The 17,358-nt window shown below is 35.6% G+C and overlaps 1 protein-coding gene across 4 annotated transcripts in view; it reads right to left on the minus strand.

The window, feature by feature from the left end:
* Positions 1 to 699: 699 nt before the first annotated feature.
* LOC110656125 (uncharacterized) overlaps positions 700 to 17,358 on the minus strand; it is a 95,521-nt gene continuing 78,862 nt past the window's right edge. For 2 of the 4 annotated variants that reach the window (XM_021812728.2, XM_021812727.2), the window contains 2 exons: positions 2,019 to 2,198; positions 700 to 1,111 (listed from right to left, as the gene is read on the minus strand). In XM_021812728.2, coding sequence (XP_021668420.2) covers positions 962 to 1,111; positions 2,019 to 2,198 — 330 coding nt within the window. In that variant the 3' untranslated portion in view covers positions 700 to 961. Of the gene's footprint in view, positions 1,144 to 2,018; positions 2,199 to 17,358 lie in introns of those variants that run through there. The other 2 variants (XM_021812730.2, XM_058145722.1) reach the window with 2 other exon arrangements.

Here is a 17,358-nt window from a genome sequence, read left to right on the forward strand (position 1 = left end):
CATGAACTGTGGTTGGTTTGATAACCTAATTGTTCCCTCATGGCTCTTAAATTAACTTAATCAAATTGAAATATTCATAAAACTTTTGCTACATGAATAGAGCAGTGATTAATGAACAAGTCCTGAAATTATATTAATCAGAGTACTTGCTTTTCTGAGCAATGAAGACAGGATGGACTACAGTCACAATGTTCTGATGGGAATTATGAATAAGCATACTTCTGGTAATAAACATCCACATTCAAAATATATAAGAATAGAACAAGTTCTTAAAATGAATATAACAAGTATTCTGTAGTGTTTTGAGTCTCCCAACTTTGATTGCATTTTCAGTTTTCTTATCCTTTTGCAAAATGATGAGGCAAGCAACAACACAGGACATATTAAAGAGGAGATCAAACTTCCACTGTGCTGGAAAGAAAAACAATGTAGAGTAATAGATCGATCAATCTAAGACTGAGGGATTAATCATTCTTCACATTAAAGGACGACCATTTCTAGCAAATATTTGTTCATTGCCAAGAAATTAGCCCCTATTTGTTCAAGAGATTTCTTTCTTTCATTTTTTTTCTTCTTTTATACAAAGCACTGGCTCGTCCTTGGTTTAAATTGGTGGAAATTAGTTATATTTTTCACATATAAAATTAATCATTTAATATGCAAGGCAAAGACTAAAATATCTCGACACAGCTACAATCCTTTCTAGAAATCACAATGATCTTACATATCCTTAGTGAGAATAAAAGATTCAACAGAAGTGCCAAATACAAATGAGGAAAAGATGACAAATTTTTTAGACAATAACTTGAGAGAATACAGTATCTTAAATGGTATATCCTTCATGGCTATTTAGAGTAAATTTGAATCAGTTGGTTAATGAGAATTTCACCTTTGATTAAGTAGTCATTAAAAAAATCATAGTTATTCGCTACAATATAACCAAGTCAGAGCAAATAGTCCCTCATGGAATAGAGTCATAAGGCCTCCATTGCCTCACAGTTTCACTTAAAGGATCTGGGACCTTAGAAGACCAAAATGTTAAATCTGGAAAAGGTCCTGTCAATGCAAGAAAATTTGCACCTTGTGTTTCTGGCATTCTCTTCCAGCTTACCTGTTTCCAAATGTCGAACTGTTAACTTATTCCTGTATCAGGAACATCTAATAAGTCATCACATGCAGAAAGACAAACTTTTTAAGCTCGTGATAACAGATATGCATGCCTAATAACTAAATCAGTGCACAAGTGTGCTTCATATATCATCTGGAAGTTTTAGGCCATTAATAGAGCTTGGCAAGTTGGTTGGAGTCTCATCACTTGTCAGCATACTATTCTAACTCATAAACATTGTTTTGGATGAATCCACAAAATAATTGAAACATTTATCAGAAATACTTGGTAGTTTGATGGCTATGCTCATAAGTAGGATAGGTTCCTGAGATTGATCTAAAATAATGCAAACATAAATGATGGAGAACCGAAAAACTGTGGCTCCTTCTGGTGCAGTCCACTAATACAATTTTCCCCTTGAAAGAATGCAAACCTTGTAATTTTTTTAAACATTTTAGAAATGGGAAATTTATAATCAATTTCTTAATTAATGTTTTTGTTGGATTGCATAGTAATTTTCTATTTTATTTCTCTATATTATTATAGCCTCCATTAGCATATATTTGGTTGAATAAAGGTTTATTTACGTACATTTTTACATTTGCCAACTTGGTACCAAACCCAAGTTTTATATTTGGCAACATGATCCTGCAATTATTTCAAGGTACAAAAGATATCATAATTCACAGCTCATTCTTCAGGTGCAAGAATATACTCAACTCAACTCAACTCAACTAAGCCTTTATCCCAAAAATTTGGGGTCGGCTATATGGATTCGCTTTTTCCACTCTGAACGATTTTGGGTTAAATCCTCAGAAATGTTTAATGCTTCTAAGTCATGTTGCAAGAATATGAATCAGAAAAATAATCAAATAACTTAAAATTTTGAGAAATTGAGGAAATGCCATACTTGTCCAGGGAAGGCTTCAAATAATGCCTTGATGGTAGAATTTTCAACCCAAGTACCATCCACTAATTTCGGGTGGATTATTCCACCTATAGTATCTGATTTTTCATGTATGCCACCACAATTCACCATAAAACGACCATTGGGCATCAATCTATCTTTCAAATTCAACCAAGTTGCAACCTGTCAAATGCAGTGTAAAATATGTAAATAACATGTAAAATGTAATGCATAAACAGCACTAGGGTCACTCAATAGTCAATATACTACTAAACCTTAATCCCAAACTAGTTCGACTTGACTATATGGATCCTTTTCGTCATTCAGCTCGATCAATCAATAGCCAATACCCTAAGAATTTTCACTTCACTTCTAATCTTAAAAAAGGTCACCTAGTGCGTGAAGTATCTAGGGAGGGTTGATTTATGAAATCTTATATTTGCTTTGCAGAAAGGATGTTTCTGTGGCTCAAACCCATTTCTTCGAGGTTATAAGTGGAGTAACTTCACAGTTACACCAAAGCCACCATCTTCATTTCTCATATTTAACAACAATAACAACAACAACAACAATAAGAACAAAACTTTAATTCTAAACTAATTGAGGTCGGCTACATAGATCATTTTTCACTATTTAGCTCTATTAGACACCAGGTCCGCTTCAATATCTAAAACTTGTATATCCTTTAATACTACTCTGCACGTCATTTTAGGTCTCCCCTTCCCCTTCTCCCTTCTTCCTCTACTAAACTATCACATTTTTGTACTGGGGCATTTGATTCCCAAACAAATTCTCATCTTTAACATTTAAAGAAAAAAAAAATTCAGACCACAATCCAGTCTTGGAAGTGGATTGGATTACACAGGATAATGATTGCTGTTTACAAGTTAAACCTATCAAATAGACAGTAGTTCATTAATACTTTTAACAAGCGTCTCTCACATGCAACTGATCACAGAACCAGATTTAATAATACATCTAGGAAGTGTTTGGTCCAGCTAAAAATATGAGATTTCTGTTTTATCTTTTTGGTTTAGCTAAAAAGAATGAGATTTCTTTTTCTTAATGTTATTGGTAATTGGTGAAAAGAAATCTCCTTCTGTTACCATTAGATGGGGGAATGGGTTTCATCCACTTACCCCTCATCAATGCATAATTTATAGGGTGTCGATATTGTCAATTCTCAAAAGGTTTTTGGCCTATATTTATTATTCAAGATAATTATAATGCCCTTTTTATGTTGTAGAGATTCTTAAAATTAAAAAAGCAAAAGGCCTATCTTGGCCCTTAAAGTACGAGTCAATAGTCATATAAGTCTTTAAAGTGTTTCGGAATCTAAACAAGCCTTTTAAATTAAAAAAAAGAAAATCAAATAAGTCATTAAGTCATCTTACTATTTTGAAGACAAATAAGCCTTTTAACTTTTAAAAATATATTAAAAAAGACTGAATTATAATTTGCCTCTAATATAAATCTAGCTAAGGCTATGCACAAAAATCTTCTAGTGCATGAGGTTCTCATCGGCAACAACCCAATAAGTATTTATTGCATCCTATAGCAGATTGATAAATTATTTTTTGCCGAATGATTCAAAAAATTTCTATATTGGTTCATCATCTTCGTCATAGTTTCTGTAGAGAAGTTTCTTGAACTATTCGGTAAAAAAAAAAAACTTATCAATCTACTATATGATAAAGGAGATATCCATTGTGATGCTGCAAATCAGATACGCAAAATGCCGATGAAGACCCTGTGCACTAGATTATCTTAGACGCAAATTATAGTTTAATTTTTTTTATCTATTTTTAAAAGTTAAAAGGACTTATTTGTCTCCAAGAGCTTATTTAATCTATTTTTAAAAATTTAAAAGACTTATTTGATCTTTTTTAAAAGTTGAAAGGCTTAATTGGATCCCAAAATATTTTAAGACTTATATGACTATTTGAACTTAAAAGGCCTAAATAGGCCTTTTGCCAATTAAAAACGAAAGAAAGTTTTGATTCTTTGTTCCATCAACTTTTACAATACAACGGATTTTCTACGAATTATACTACCATCTATCATCTAATTTGAAACAATAATTTTAGAAATAAAACGATTGATTTTTAGAAGTGAAAAAATACTAGAGAATTTTAAACAATATTAAACTTAAAAAATATTACAAAAATAGAAATTTTGAATTTTTGAGCAAGTCCATTTTATTTTGTGAATTTTAAATGATTTACATCGTGAAAGGTTGAATTGATTTTGTTATAGGAAGTCAATCCTATAATTATGTAAATAATATTCTTTCTTAATTAGTTAGCTAATTAGTAAGCATAATTATTGGGATATCTTTCCAATTAGAATACTTAATTATAGGATTCTTTGCCTATAAATACCTTGTATCTCATTCAATAAAACACATAGAAAAATATTCACTTCATGGTATCAGAGCCATGTTGGAGAAGAAATTTTTTTTGAGAAAACCATTAGAATCATTACTGTGGAGTTAGGTCTGACATTTATGTCTCATCGCCCACCCAGGAAGGAAGACCCCTTGCCGGCGACCTCACCCAAAAAATTCAATCACCAGAAGGCTGGCAAGTGAGTCTCACGAGCCGGCACAAGTTCCTGTCGCTGTCCCACTCGCTGGTGCGTGGAGGGGCGTCTGCCATCCTCTGCCGATTTGATTGCTCTCGCTGGCATCGCCTTGGGTGTATACTGCATCCCTGTTAGCTATTTTGTCATAGGGTGCTCTTGTGGAGGTGATTTGTCTTGGTCCACCTACTGTTGGGTATGTTTCTGGCTTCTGTTTCATTGAACTGCTTTAAAATTGTGTCTTGAGGTGTGTTTACACTGTGTTTATTGGTTTGGGAAAGGAGATTTTCGTGACTTGCTGCTGTGAATTTTTTTTTTTAATGGCGAAAAGTAAAAGTGTAGTAGCTGATGTGATTTCTATGATGACTAAAATCACGGAACACAAACTTAATGGTTTTAATTATCTAGATTGGAGTAAGACTGTTAGGGTTCATTGGCGGAGTATTGCTAAGGATAATCATCTCACCCAAGATCCACCTGCTGATGATACAAAGCAAACTTGGATGAGGGAAGATGCTCGTTTGTTCTTGCAAATTCGAAAATCCATTAACAGTGAGGTAATTAGCTTAATTAATCACTGTAAGTTTGTTAAAGAATCAATGGATTATTTAGAATTCTTATATTCGGATAAAGGAAATATCTCTCGTATTTATGAGGTATGTAAGGCATTTTATTGTGCAGAGAAACAAGATAGGTCTCTCACAACCTATTTTATAGATTTTAAAAGAATCTATGAGGAATTTAATGTCTTAATGCCGCTTAGTCCTGATGTGAAAGTTCAGCAAGTTCAACGAGAACAAATGGCTGTCATTAGTTTTTTGGCAGGTCTTCCCCCAGAGTTTGAGACTGCTAAATCTCGAATTCTTTTTGGTTCTGAAATTTCATTTTTGCATGATACTTTCTCAAGAGTACTCTATACTGAAGTGCCCCAATTTTCCCAATCTGTTAATAATACTCTTGTTAGTCGTACTGACAGTGGAAGGCAAAGTTGTAGAGGAGGCAGTAAAGGAGGGTATAGTGGCACTAAGAATAACCAGCGTAGTGGAGAGGTTGCCCCTGATCACTAGCGCGGTGGGGAGGTTGCCCTTAATCGTGACTCAGGAGCAATTAAATGTTATTATTGCCATAAGCCAAGTCCTACAAAAAGATATTGTCTGAAACTTCAGAATAAGAACCCACGATCTCGGATGGCCAATATGGTAGTTGATGACTCTTCATTAACTCTTTCTGAGAAAGCAGTTTTGGTGTCAGCTGAAAAATATGCACAGTTCTCCCAGTATCAGGCATCTCTAGAGTCTTCTACTTCCCCAGTCAATGCAATAGCTGAATCAGGTAAATCTACTACATGCCTTGTCTCCTCCAAATGGGTCATTGATTATAGTGTTACAGATCACATGACAGGTAATTCTAGCCTTTTGTCTAACTTTTAACCTCATCATCATTCATCCTCTGTAGTTTTGACCGATGGGTCCAAGTCTTGTGCAATTGGTTCTGGCATTGCAAATCTCACACCATCCATTTTTGAGTCATCTGTTTTGTGTCTTTATCTGTCTTGAAGAAGTTATGTCCACAGTTTCAGTGTTTATCAGTTTTAGATTGTGAGTCATGTCAGTTTGCCAAATATCATTGTTTGCCTAAAGTGTCTCGAGTCAATAAATGGGCTTCGTCCCCTTTTGAGTTGGTTCATTCTGATATATGAGACATGTTATTTCAAACTCTGGATTCAAGTATTTTGTTGCATTTGTTGATGATTATTCTTATGTTACTTGATTATTTTTAATGAAGAATCGTTCTGAATTGTTTTTCATTTTTTGTGTCTTTTGTGATGAGATTCAAACTCAATTTAATACCTTTGTGCATATATTGAGAAGTGATAATGCTAAGAAATATCTTTCTAGCAATTTCCAAACCTATATGTCACAAAATGACATTCTTCATCATATATCTTGTGTTGATACTCCATCCCAAAATGGGGTTGCTGAAAGGAAAAATAGACATCTTCTTAAGGTAGTCACGGGCACTCCTTTTTCAAATGAAGTCTATAAACAGTTTTGGGCTGATGCAGTTTCTACAGCTTGTTTCCTGATTAATCGTATGCCATCGTTTGTCCTTAACGGTGACATTCCTTACACCATTTTGTTTCTTTCTAAATCTTTGTTTCCTATTGAACCTCGTATCTTTAGTAGTGCTTGTTTTGTGCGAGATATTTATCCACAGGTTACTAAACTGGATCTCAAGTCTCTTAGTTGTCTCTTCCTTGGATATACTCGACTTCAAAAAGGGTACAGATGTTTTTCTCTAACCCTTAATCGTTATATTGTGTCTGCTAATGTTATCTTTTTTTAATCTACTTAATTCTTTCCTCCCTTACCTATTTATGAGAGTCAGGGAGAGGAAGATGATCTCTTAGTCTATTTTGTCCATTCAGTGTCATGTCCTCAGCCAAGTCCTCAGAATTCTCCTGCACCAGCACCTGCTCGACCCCCTCGCCCGCCTGTTATTCATGTTTATTCCAGGAGATTGAAGACCCTTGACTCAGATCCTCCACTAGCTTCTTCGTTAGAAGATCCAGTTTCATCCACTGCTCCTCAGTCTGACTTAGATCTTCCCATTGCTCTTCGCAAAGGTAAGCGTCAATGTACTTATCCTATCTCTTCCTTTGTATGTTATGATCACTTGTCTCCTTCATCTCGTTGTTTTGTCAGTTCTCTAGACAATATTTTTATTCCTAAAACTATTGCTGAGGCATTGTCTTATCCTAGCTAGCGTGCTACAATAGAAGAGAAAATGGTGGCTTTAGATAGTAATGATACTTGGGAATTGGTGCATCTTGAAGAAGTGGAAGCGTGGATTAAAGGGCATTAGAACCTTGAATTTTAAAATTATTTCTAAGGTTACATACACCATACCAAGTGTCTTATAATCCTAATCAATTTCCAATGCCCAATTGCAAACCAAAACATATTTTAGCATTCATTAAAATTTCATTTACCATTAAACATTATGAATTAACATTTAATTCAATTAAATCCTAACTAAAAGAGGGATTTTTAGGTACTAACCTCTTGATGCACAATTGATGCAAATCCGACTCTTAGGATGTACTTAGGACCCCAAATGTTGTCCCTCTAGTTTATTCACCACAAGCACACACCAAAGTTGCAATGGCAGCCTCTAGATTGGCTTCTCAAGCCTTGTCAATCAATTTTGAGATGGGGTTTATGCTTTGTGAAGGTTGAATGAATGCATTAGGAGTTAGAAACACTTTCTAATAATTTTAATTCAAAAGGAAATCAAGTTTTTTCCCTTGATCAATTGAGAAATTGAAGAGGAGAAGGAGACGCCAAAAGTGATGGCAACTTGAGAGAAAAGGTAGAGGAGTCATTTTTTCTTTATTACTTTTTTTTATATACTTAGGTCAAACCCTCACTAACTCCCTTGCCACATGTCATCATAAGATCCCATCTTGTTATTGTTTGATGTAATTCTATGAAGCCAAGTGTCAAGCTCCATTTAAATCATGACATATAGTCTTCCATCATAGGAAGACAAGTGACAAGATGTGAAAAGACTAATTTGCCCTTACTTTTTAATTTGAGTTCTCAATCCAAAATTATAATTTCTCCTCTTTAAATCAATTTATATCAAATATAAATTAATTAATCTCCATTAATTAATTTCTCATAATTAAATTCATATTTAATAAAATTAAATATAAATTTAATTTATACTATACATACAATAACCTAAATTTGGTTTCAAATCATGCTAGGGATTTTGCAATCTTATTGCAAACCAAACCTCTTTAATTAATTAATTAAACTCTTTAATTAATCAATTAAATCACATTTTAAATGGTGATTAGCTTGTGTAGATGTGTGACTTACTAGGCTTATTACTTATTGGCAATGTGAAATGATATTAACTCTTAATATCATTAGAACTCTTTCTTACCGTAAATGATTTCTCTAAATCATTTCAGGCATCTCATAGACCATGGTTGACACCTAGCATAGTATGCCTTGGCCACCCCATCAATAATAAGGAATACTTTAAATGAACCTTTAATTATATGTTACCATGCACTAGAATCTCTCCGTTACAAAATCCCTATTCGAGCTGGAGTCATGGTTAATGTCAAACCCCATTTGCTATGAGCATTATGTTCTCTTTTAATTCTAGTTCTTAATTAATTAGATTTTCTTATCAGAAATTCTTTTCTGACTAAATCTGTCTGTCCTGGCCAAGAACTTAAAACATCAAGAACAATTAAATGAATGTAGGATTTTATCCCTATTTACTTAGGGTAACGGATTCCATCTTGATCAACACCTATCTCCATATATAACTAGTAGGAGCCAACACATGCCCATATACCCAGACACAGTACAAGTATGAAAGCAGTATCAAACTCAAACCAGCTATATACAAGATAACTGTATTATCTCACATTTGCCTCTGGAAAAGAAAGCTATTGGATGTAAATGAGTTTTTACAGTCAAAGTGAATCCTAATGGTACTGTGGCTCATCTCAAGGCTCACCTTGTTGCTGAAGGATATGCTCAGACTTACGGGACTGATTACTCTGATGCTTTCTCTCCTATTGCTAAACTAGCTTTTCGCTTGTTTGTTTTCTTGGCAGCTAGATATGATTGGCATTTATATCAGTTAGATATCAAAAATGCTTTCCTTCATAGTGATCTCCAGGAGAAAGTTTATATGGAGCAACCACCAGGTTTTGTTGCTCAAGAGGAGTTAGGCAAAGTTTATAGGCTTCGAAAATCCCTTTATGGCTTGAAACAGAGTCCTTGAGCTTGGTTTGATAGATTCAGTGAGGTAGTTCGGCAGTTTGGTATGCAGAAGAGCAAGTCTAATCATTCGGTGTTTTATAGACATTCTAAAGTTGGACTAATCTTACTTATAGTATATGTTGATGATATTATCGTTACTAGAAATGACTCTACAGGCATTTCATCACTTAAGTCATTCCTTTAGACTCAATATCAAACAAAGGATTTGGGTTTGTTGAAATATTTTTTAGGCATTGAAGTTTCAAGGTGTAAGAAAGGCATCTTCTTATCTCAGATGAAGTATGTCCTTGATTTATTGGTAGAAACAGGAAAATTAGGTGCCAAACCATGCAGTACACCAATGACTCCCAATCTTTAGCTCATAGCAGGAGATGGTGAATTATTGAGGACCCTGAGATATATATGAGATTGGTTGGCAAACTTAATTATCTCACAATGACTCATCTAGATATTGCATATTCAGTTAGTGTTGCAAGTCAATTTATGTCCTCTCCCACTGTTAACCATTGGGAAGCTTTAGGGCAAATTTTACATTACTTAACGGGTGCTCCAGGTCGTGGTCTTTTATATAGCAATCATGAGCACTTAAATATTGAGTGCTTTTCAGATGTAGATTGGGCAGGTTCAAAGATTGATAGGAGATCCATTACAGGATATTGTATCTTTGTTAAAGGAAACTTTGTATCTTGGAGAAGTAAGAAACAGACTGTAGTTTCTTGTTCGAGTGTTGAATCAGAATATCGAGCTATGGCTCAAGCTGTGTGTAAAGTAATGTGGACACGTCAGTTATTAGAAGAAGTGGGTCTTGAGACATCATCTTCTGCCAAACTATGGTGTGACATCAAGCCGCTCTCCATATCGCCTCAAATCCAGTGTTTCATGAGCGTACTAAGTATATTGAAATATATTATCACTTCTTTCGAGAAAAGATTAAACAGAAGATCATCTCAACAGGGCATGTCAAAATCGGGGAGTAGTTAGGAGATATCTACACAAAGGCTCTAAATAGGGCTCGGGTTGACTACATTTGTAACAAGTTGGGCATGATTAATAACTATGCTCCAACTTGAGGGAGAGTGTTATAGGAAGTTAATCATATAATTATGTAAATAATATTCTTTCTTAATTAGTTAACTAATTAGTTAGCATAATTATTGGGATATCTTCCCAATTAGAATGCTTAATTATATGATTCTTTGTATATAAATACCTTATATCTCATTCAATAAAACACACAGAAAAATATTCACTTCAGATTTCAATTCTTTTATTGATATAAACCAAACAATTGCAGAGGAATAGGTTTTGTTTACTTGTCATACCAAACATATTCAAGAAATGGACATTTCATTTACCACTTTATTGGATTCCATTTCTAATTTTGGAACTCAAACCAAACAAAACAAAGACTTACCATTGGAATAAGACTTATTGTTGGAATCCTAGTTTATTAGGGATTGATTGCGTAAAGTTTCCTTTTGTATTTTAATTACCTATTGTAATTGGTTTCCTATTCTAGCACTAATAAATGTAAATAAATAGGAGTTGTGTAAATAATTCATTCATAATGAAATTGTTGGAATTGATGAAATTCCATACTCCAACTTGAGGATAAGTGTTATAATATAGGAAGCGAATATGCATATATTCCTATATTGGTTAGCATAATTTTAGGGATTTCATTCTTATCCTGTTTAGGGATTTGAATTGTATGCATATGTGTATGTTATGAATGAATAAACTTAAGGATTTCTAATTCAAAATTAACATAGTATAAGAGCTCGTGATTCATTAAGGCTTCAGTACTGATCACAAATACTATTCATTTATGCTGTTTATGGGTATAGGAAAGCTTGGAAATTCTTACCTTGTTGCACAGTTTTTTGTTTTTAACCTCTCCCCTATGCGCTGGTTTGTGGAGGAGCTTGCTTCACTTTTTCTAGCTCCCAACTTCTCCAAAGAACCAAGAAGGAAAAAAGTTTCTAAGGTTGTTTCTTCTCCAAAGTTATTACCTTGATACTATGAAAAAAAAGGTGATTTTTTTTCTCATTGATTTCAAGTGAGAATACATAGGTATTTATATACATAATTATATTACACTAGATAGGAAACCTATGCTAATTAGGAATCCTTACATAACTAGGAAAGATCTTACAAGATTGGCTCCTATAGCAGAAAGGTTTAGGAGGGCTGTGATCTCTTTTGGCTACTGTCAAAGCAGTGCTAACCATACCTTGTTTATCAAGCCTTGTAAGGATAATCACATTACTCATTGTTTATGTTAATGATATAATTGTGATTGGAGATTGTAGAAAGAGATGATTCTCATATATTTCAACTAATCTGTACATGGGTATTTATATACAATTGATTCCTATAATTGTGTTATACTAATTAGGAAGAAATCCTAAATAAGAAATCCTAAATAGGAATACAGAATACAGAATATACACAGAAATAATATAATGATTGACTTTCCATAACACTCCCCCTCAAGTTGGAGCATAGATGTTAATCATGCCCAACTTGTTACAAATGTAGTCAATCCTAGCTCCATTCAGAGCTTTTGTGAAAATATCTCCTAACTGCTCTCCAGTTTTGATATGTCCTGTTGAGATGATCTGTTGTTGAATCTTTTCACGAACAAAGTGACAATCAATCTCAATATGTTTGGTCCGCTCATGAAATACCGGATTAGAAGCAATATGGAGAGCAGCTTGATTATCACACCACAATTTCGCAGGCAGGGGGGTCTTAAAACCTGTCTCATCTAGTAATTGAAATATCCACATTACCTCACATACTGATTGTGCCATGGCTCTGTATTCGGATTCAGCACTAGATCGAGAAACTACACTCTGCTTCTTGCTTTTCCAAGACACCAAATTTCCTCCAACAAAAACGCAATATCCAGTAGTTGACATAGATATTAAAGGCTCAAGGCGCATTAAGGCGCCAAGGAGTCCTAGAGCATAGGTGCAAGGCCCAAGGCTCAGGCGCGCGCCTGAGCGAGGTGAGGCGCAAAAGTAAAATATTTAAAAAGTTCATAAAAATCAAATAAATGTGATGCTTTTCTTTTTTTTCCTTTGGCATATATATTGAATTGGGTTTGCTGGTTTGAGTTTAAGTGGTTGTCCTTTTTGCCAATAAAAGTGCTCGCTAAAGATAAAAATAAAGAAAGTATGCCTTTCTAGAATCTTGTGCCTGGAACAAAGGCGCACACCTAGGCGCATAAGGCGCTAGGGTTCGAGCCTGGTGAGCCTTGAGCCTGAGGCGCGCTTTTAATAACTATGGTAGTTGACCTCCTATCAACCTTAGATCCAGCCCAGTCGGCATCTGAAAAACATTCAACATTTAAATGCCCATGATTACCATATAACAAACCTCTTCCTGGAGCTCCCTTCAGATAGCACAAGATTTGTCCCAAGGCTTCCCAATGAGCAACAATTGGGGAAGACATAAACTGACTTACCACACTAACGGCATAAGCAATGTCAGGACGAGTGACAGTAAGGTAGTTCAATTTTCCTACCAATCTCCTGTATCTCTCTGGATCTTCAAACAACTCACTATCCCCTGCTAACAGTTGTAAATTTGGAGTCATTGGTGCACTACAAGGCTTAGCACCTAATTTTCCTGTCTCTGTCAATAGATCAAGGACATATTTTCTTTGAGACAAGAAAATACCCTTCTTACTTCTCATAACTTCAATACCCAAAAAATACTTTAATAATCCCAAGTCTTTGGTCTGAAACTGGGTTTGGAGGAAGGTTTTAAGAGATGAAATACCTGCAGAGTCACTCCCAGTGATGATAATGTCATCCACATAGACTACCAGGAGAATTAGACCGACCTCAGTTGCTTATAAAATCGAGTGATCACACTTACTCTTTTGCATACCAAATTCCTGTACTGCTTCACTGAATCTCCCAAACCAGGCCCTAGGACTTTGTTTCAAGCCATAAAGAGACTTCCGAAGCCTACAAACTTTACCCAACTCCCCCTGAGCAACAAACCCAGGTGGTTGCTCCATATACACCTCCTCCTGAAGATCACCATGAAGGAAGACATTCTTGATATCCAATTGGTGCAGGGGCCAATCATATGTAGCTGCTAAAGAGATAAACAAGCGAACAGAAGTAAGTTTAGCTACAGGAGAAAAAGTGTCATAGTAATCAACCCCATATATCTGAGCATATCCTTTTGCTACAAGGCGTGCTTTTAATCTAGCCACAGAACCATCAGGATTTACCTTTACTGTAAATACCCATTTGCAACCAATAGCTTTCTTACCAGTGGGCAAAACAGTTCCCATGTACCATTAGCATCTAAAGCCTCCATTTCCTCTTTCATAGCAGCACACCAGCCAGGATGAGACAGTGCCTCACCAACAGTATTAGGGATGGGAATAGAGTCTAAAGAAGTAACAAAACACCGAGAACAAGAAGACAATTGATTATAAGAAACAAAAGAAGAGATAGGGTAAGTACATGAACGTTTACCTTTACGAAGAGCAATGGGTAAGTCTAGATCAGAATCATGATCGATGAGTGCAGGATCTCCCAACGAAGTAGGCGGTGGAGGATCCGAGTCGGGAATCTCAATCTCTGGAATAAACATGAACAAAGGGATGCCGAGTTTGTCTAGAGACGGTAGAAATAGGTGTGAGAGAGGACTAGACATTGGTTGGGCGGTATATATTAAGATATCATCTTCCTCCCCACGACTCTCATACGGATGATTGAGAAAAAAATGGAGTGGACTCAAAAAATGTGACATCTGCAGAAACAAGATAACGATTAAGAGTAGGAGAGAAACAACGGTACCCTTTTTGGATCCGGGAGTACCCAAGGAAGACACATTTGAGAGACTTTGGATCCAATTTAGTAACCTGCGGACGAACATCACGTACAAAACAAGTACAACAAAAAATACGGGGTTCAACGGGAAACAAAGATTTTGTAGGGAACAAAGCAGTATAAGGAATATCCCCATTAAGGACAGAAGAAGGCATACGATTGATCAAAAAACATGCCGTAGAAACTGCATCCGCCCAAAAGTGTTTAGGAACTTTCATCTGAAAAAGAAGAGCACGAGTTACCTCAAGAAGATGCCGATTTTTCTTTCGCCACGCCATTTTGGGATGGGGTATCCACACAGAAGCGATGAAGAATGCCATTTTGTGTCATATAAGAGAAATTGTCTGAAAAATATTCTTTAGCATTGTCACTTCTTAATATGCGCACAGAAATATTAAATTGAGTTTTGATTTCATTACAAAATGCACAAAAGATAGAAAACAACTCAGAACGATTCTTCATTAAATATAACCAGGTAACACGAGAGTATTCATCAACAAAAGTAACAAAATAACGAAATCCAGCTTTAGAAATGTAGAACAAGGACCCCAAACATCGAATGAACTAACTCAAAGGGGATGAAGCCCGTTTATTGACTCTAGACACGAGAAGGCAAGCGATGATGTTTTGCAAGCGACACGACTCACATTTTAGTCTTGATAAAGATGGCGAGGACACAACTTCTTCATGGTAGACAAAGAAGGATGACCCAATCTACAATGAGCTTCAAGAGGTGTTAAGGTCTGGAGCAAACAAGCGATCGCGGTACATGATTTTCGAATGTAGAGACCACACGACTCACGTCCTCTACCAATAATCTGCCGTCGTAAGATCTGAAACAAACACCGATCGGAAAAAAGGAAATAGAGCAATTTAAGGTACGAGTAAGTTTACTAACAGAAAGTAAATTAAAAGAGAAATTTGGTAGACACAAAACAGATGACAAAGAAATTGACGAAGTCGGATTCGCAGTTCCAGAACCCATGACACAAGAAGTAGAACCATCATTAAAAGTAATGAGGAAGTGGGATTAGACGAAAAGTAGATAGAAGACTAGAATTACTGTCATGTGATGCATTGCACGTAATCAATAACCCATTTGTATCAGGAAGACACAATGCATGAAGTGGATTTACGACTCGTGATCGCGATGATAGGGAACGGGTAGGCTTTAGAGATGCCTGATACTGGAAAAACTGTGCAAAATCCTCTGCGGATACCAAAACAGTTTTCTCAGAGGAAGATACTGTAGAATCCTCTGCTGCCATATTTGCTATCTGTGATCGCTGATTTTTCCTCTGAAGTTGTGGACAATTATATTTTGTTTGGCCAGGATAATGGAAATAATAATAAATGACTCCTCTTGAGTCCTGATTAGAACTTGCCTCTCCATTACGCTGATTACTTACATTTGCTGTAATTCCTCCTCTACTTCCTCTTCTATTACCTGTTGTCCATTTGGATTACGGCTAATAAGAGCACTCTTGGCGGTGTGAAGATTGGGTACTCTGCATGCGAAGGACCCGTGTGAATGTTTCATGCAAGAGGAAATCTCGAGCTGGAAAGAATCGAGATTTAGCAGTCTCATACTCTGAAGGAAGGCCTACAAGAAAACTCATAACAGCCAGTTGCTCCCGTTGGGCGTGCTGAACTTTCACATCAGAACTAAAAGCCAACAATACATTAAGTTCCTCATATACCCGTTTAAAATCTATAAAATAAGCCGTGAGAGATTTATCCTCTTTCTCGACGCAGTAGAATGCCTTACAAACATCATAAATACGGAGATATTCCTTTACTGAATACAAAAATCTAAGTAATCCATCAATTCCTTAACAAATTCCACGTGATTAATTAAACTAATTACCTCACTGTGAATCGAGTTCCGAAGCTGCAAAAACAACCGAGCATCCTCCCTTAGCCAAGTTTGTTGTGTATCATCAGTAGGTGGATCTTTAGTAAGGTGATCATCCTTATCAATGCTACGCAAATAGACCCTATGATCTTACTCCACTCCAGATAATTCGAACCATTAAGTTTGTGTTCCGTGATCTTAGTCATCATCGGAATCACATCAGAAATAACATTCTTATTGTCTGCCATTTGTTGAGACAAAGAAAACTAACCGAAACGCTAATCCAAAGTGCTGACAGCAACAAAATAATCCAAAATCACAAATCAAGCAAATACCGAAATAGGATCTAAGAGCCAAACCTCAGAAGTCCTTTAATGGTGTACTGGATCAGGCAACAACACACAGTGGTGAAATGAGGGGATTGAGGCGACGCTGGCAATGTTGATCGGAGTCGAAGCAGTGGTCGTGGCCAAGGTCTCTCTGGTGGGTGGTGAGAACAAATAATCACCCTAGATAGATGACCTGCTCTGATACCATGTAGAAAGAGATGATTCTCATATATTTCAACTAATCTGTACATGGGTATTTATATACAATTGATTCCTATAATTGTGTTATACTAATTAGGAAGAAATCCTAAATAGGAATACAGAATACAGAATATACACAGAAATAATATAATGATTGACTTTCCATAACAGAGATGATAAGAAGGAGATTGCTCGTTTAAAGGGACTCTTAGCTTAGGAGTTTGAAATTAAAGATGTAGGTAAATTACGATATTTTCTTAAAATAGAAATTACCGGATCAGATAAAAGAATATTTATTTCTAAAAGAAAAATATATGAGGGGTCTCCTAGAAGAAACCGATATATTTGGATGTAAACCTGCATAACTCTTATTTTAGTTAATCATAGATTGCAAGTAGGAGTTGGGGAGTCAGTCGACCTTATATGATATCATAGATTGGTTGGGAGATTGATTTACCTCTCACACACCAGGCCTAACATAGCTATTGAAAGAAACTGATATTTGAGGAAATTTTTTGCATATTTCTTAATGATAAAAATGGTATACAAGACTCCTATTTATGGACAAAGAACCAAACCTAAATGGGAAACTAAAAAATAGGAAGCTAATTACAATAGAAAAATAAAATTAATGCCTAATAAATTGTATTCCTAAAATCAAGGGATTCCAACACTACCCCTCAAGTTGGTTCATGGATATTACATGTA

This window comes from Hevea brasiliensis, chromosome 4, assembly GCF_030052815.1.
Source record: "Hevea brasiliensis isolate MT/VB/25A 57/8 chromosome 4, ASM3005281v1, whole genome shotgun sequence".
Classification (NCBI taxonomy): Eukaryota; Viridiplantae; Streptophyta; class Magnoliopsida; order Malpighiales; family Euphorbiaceae; genus Hevea; species Hevea brasiliensis.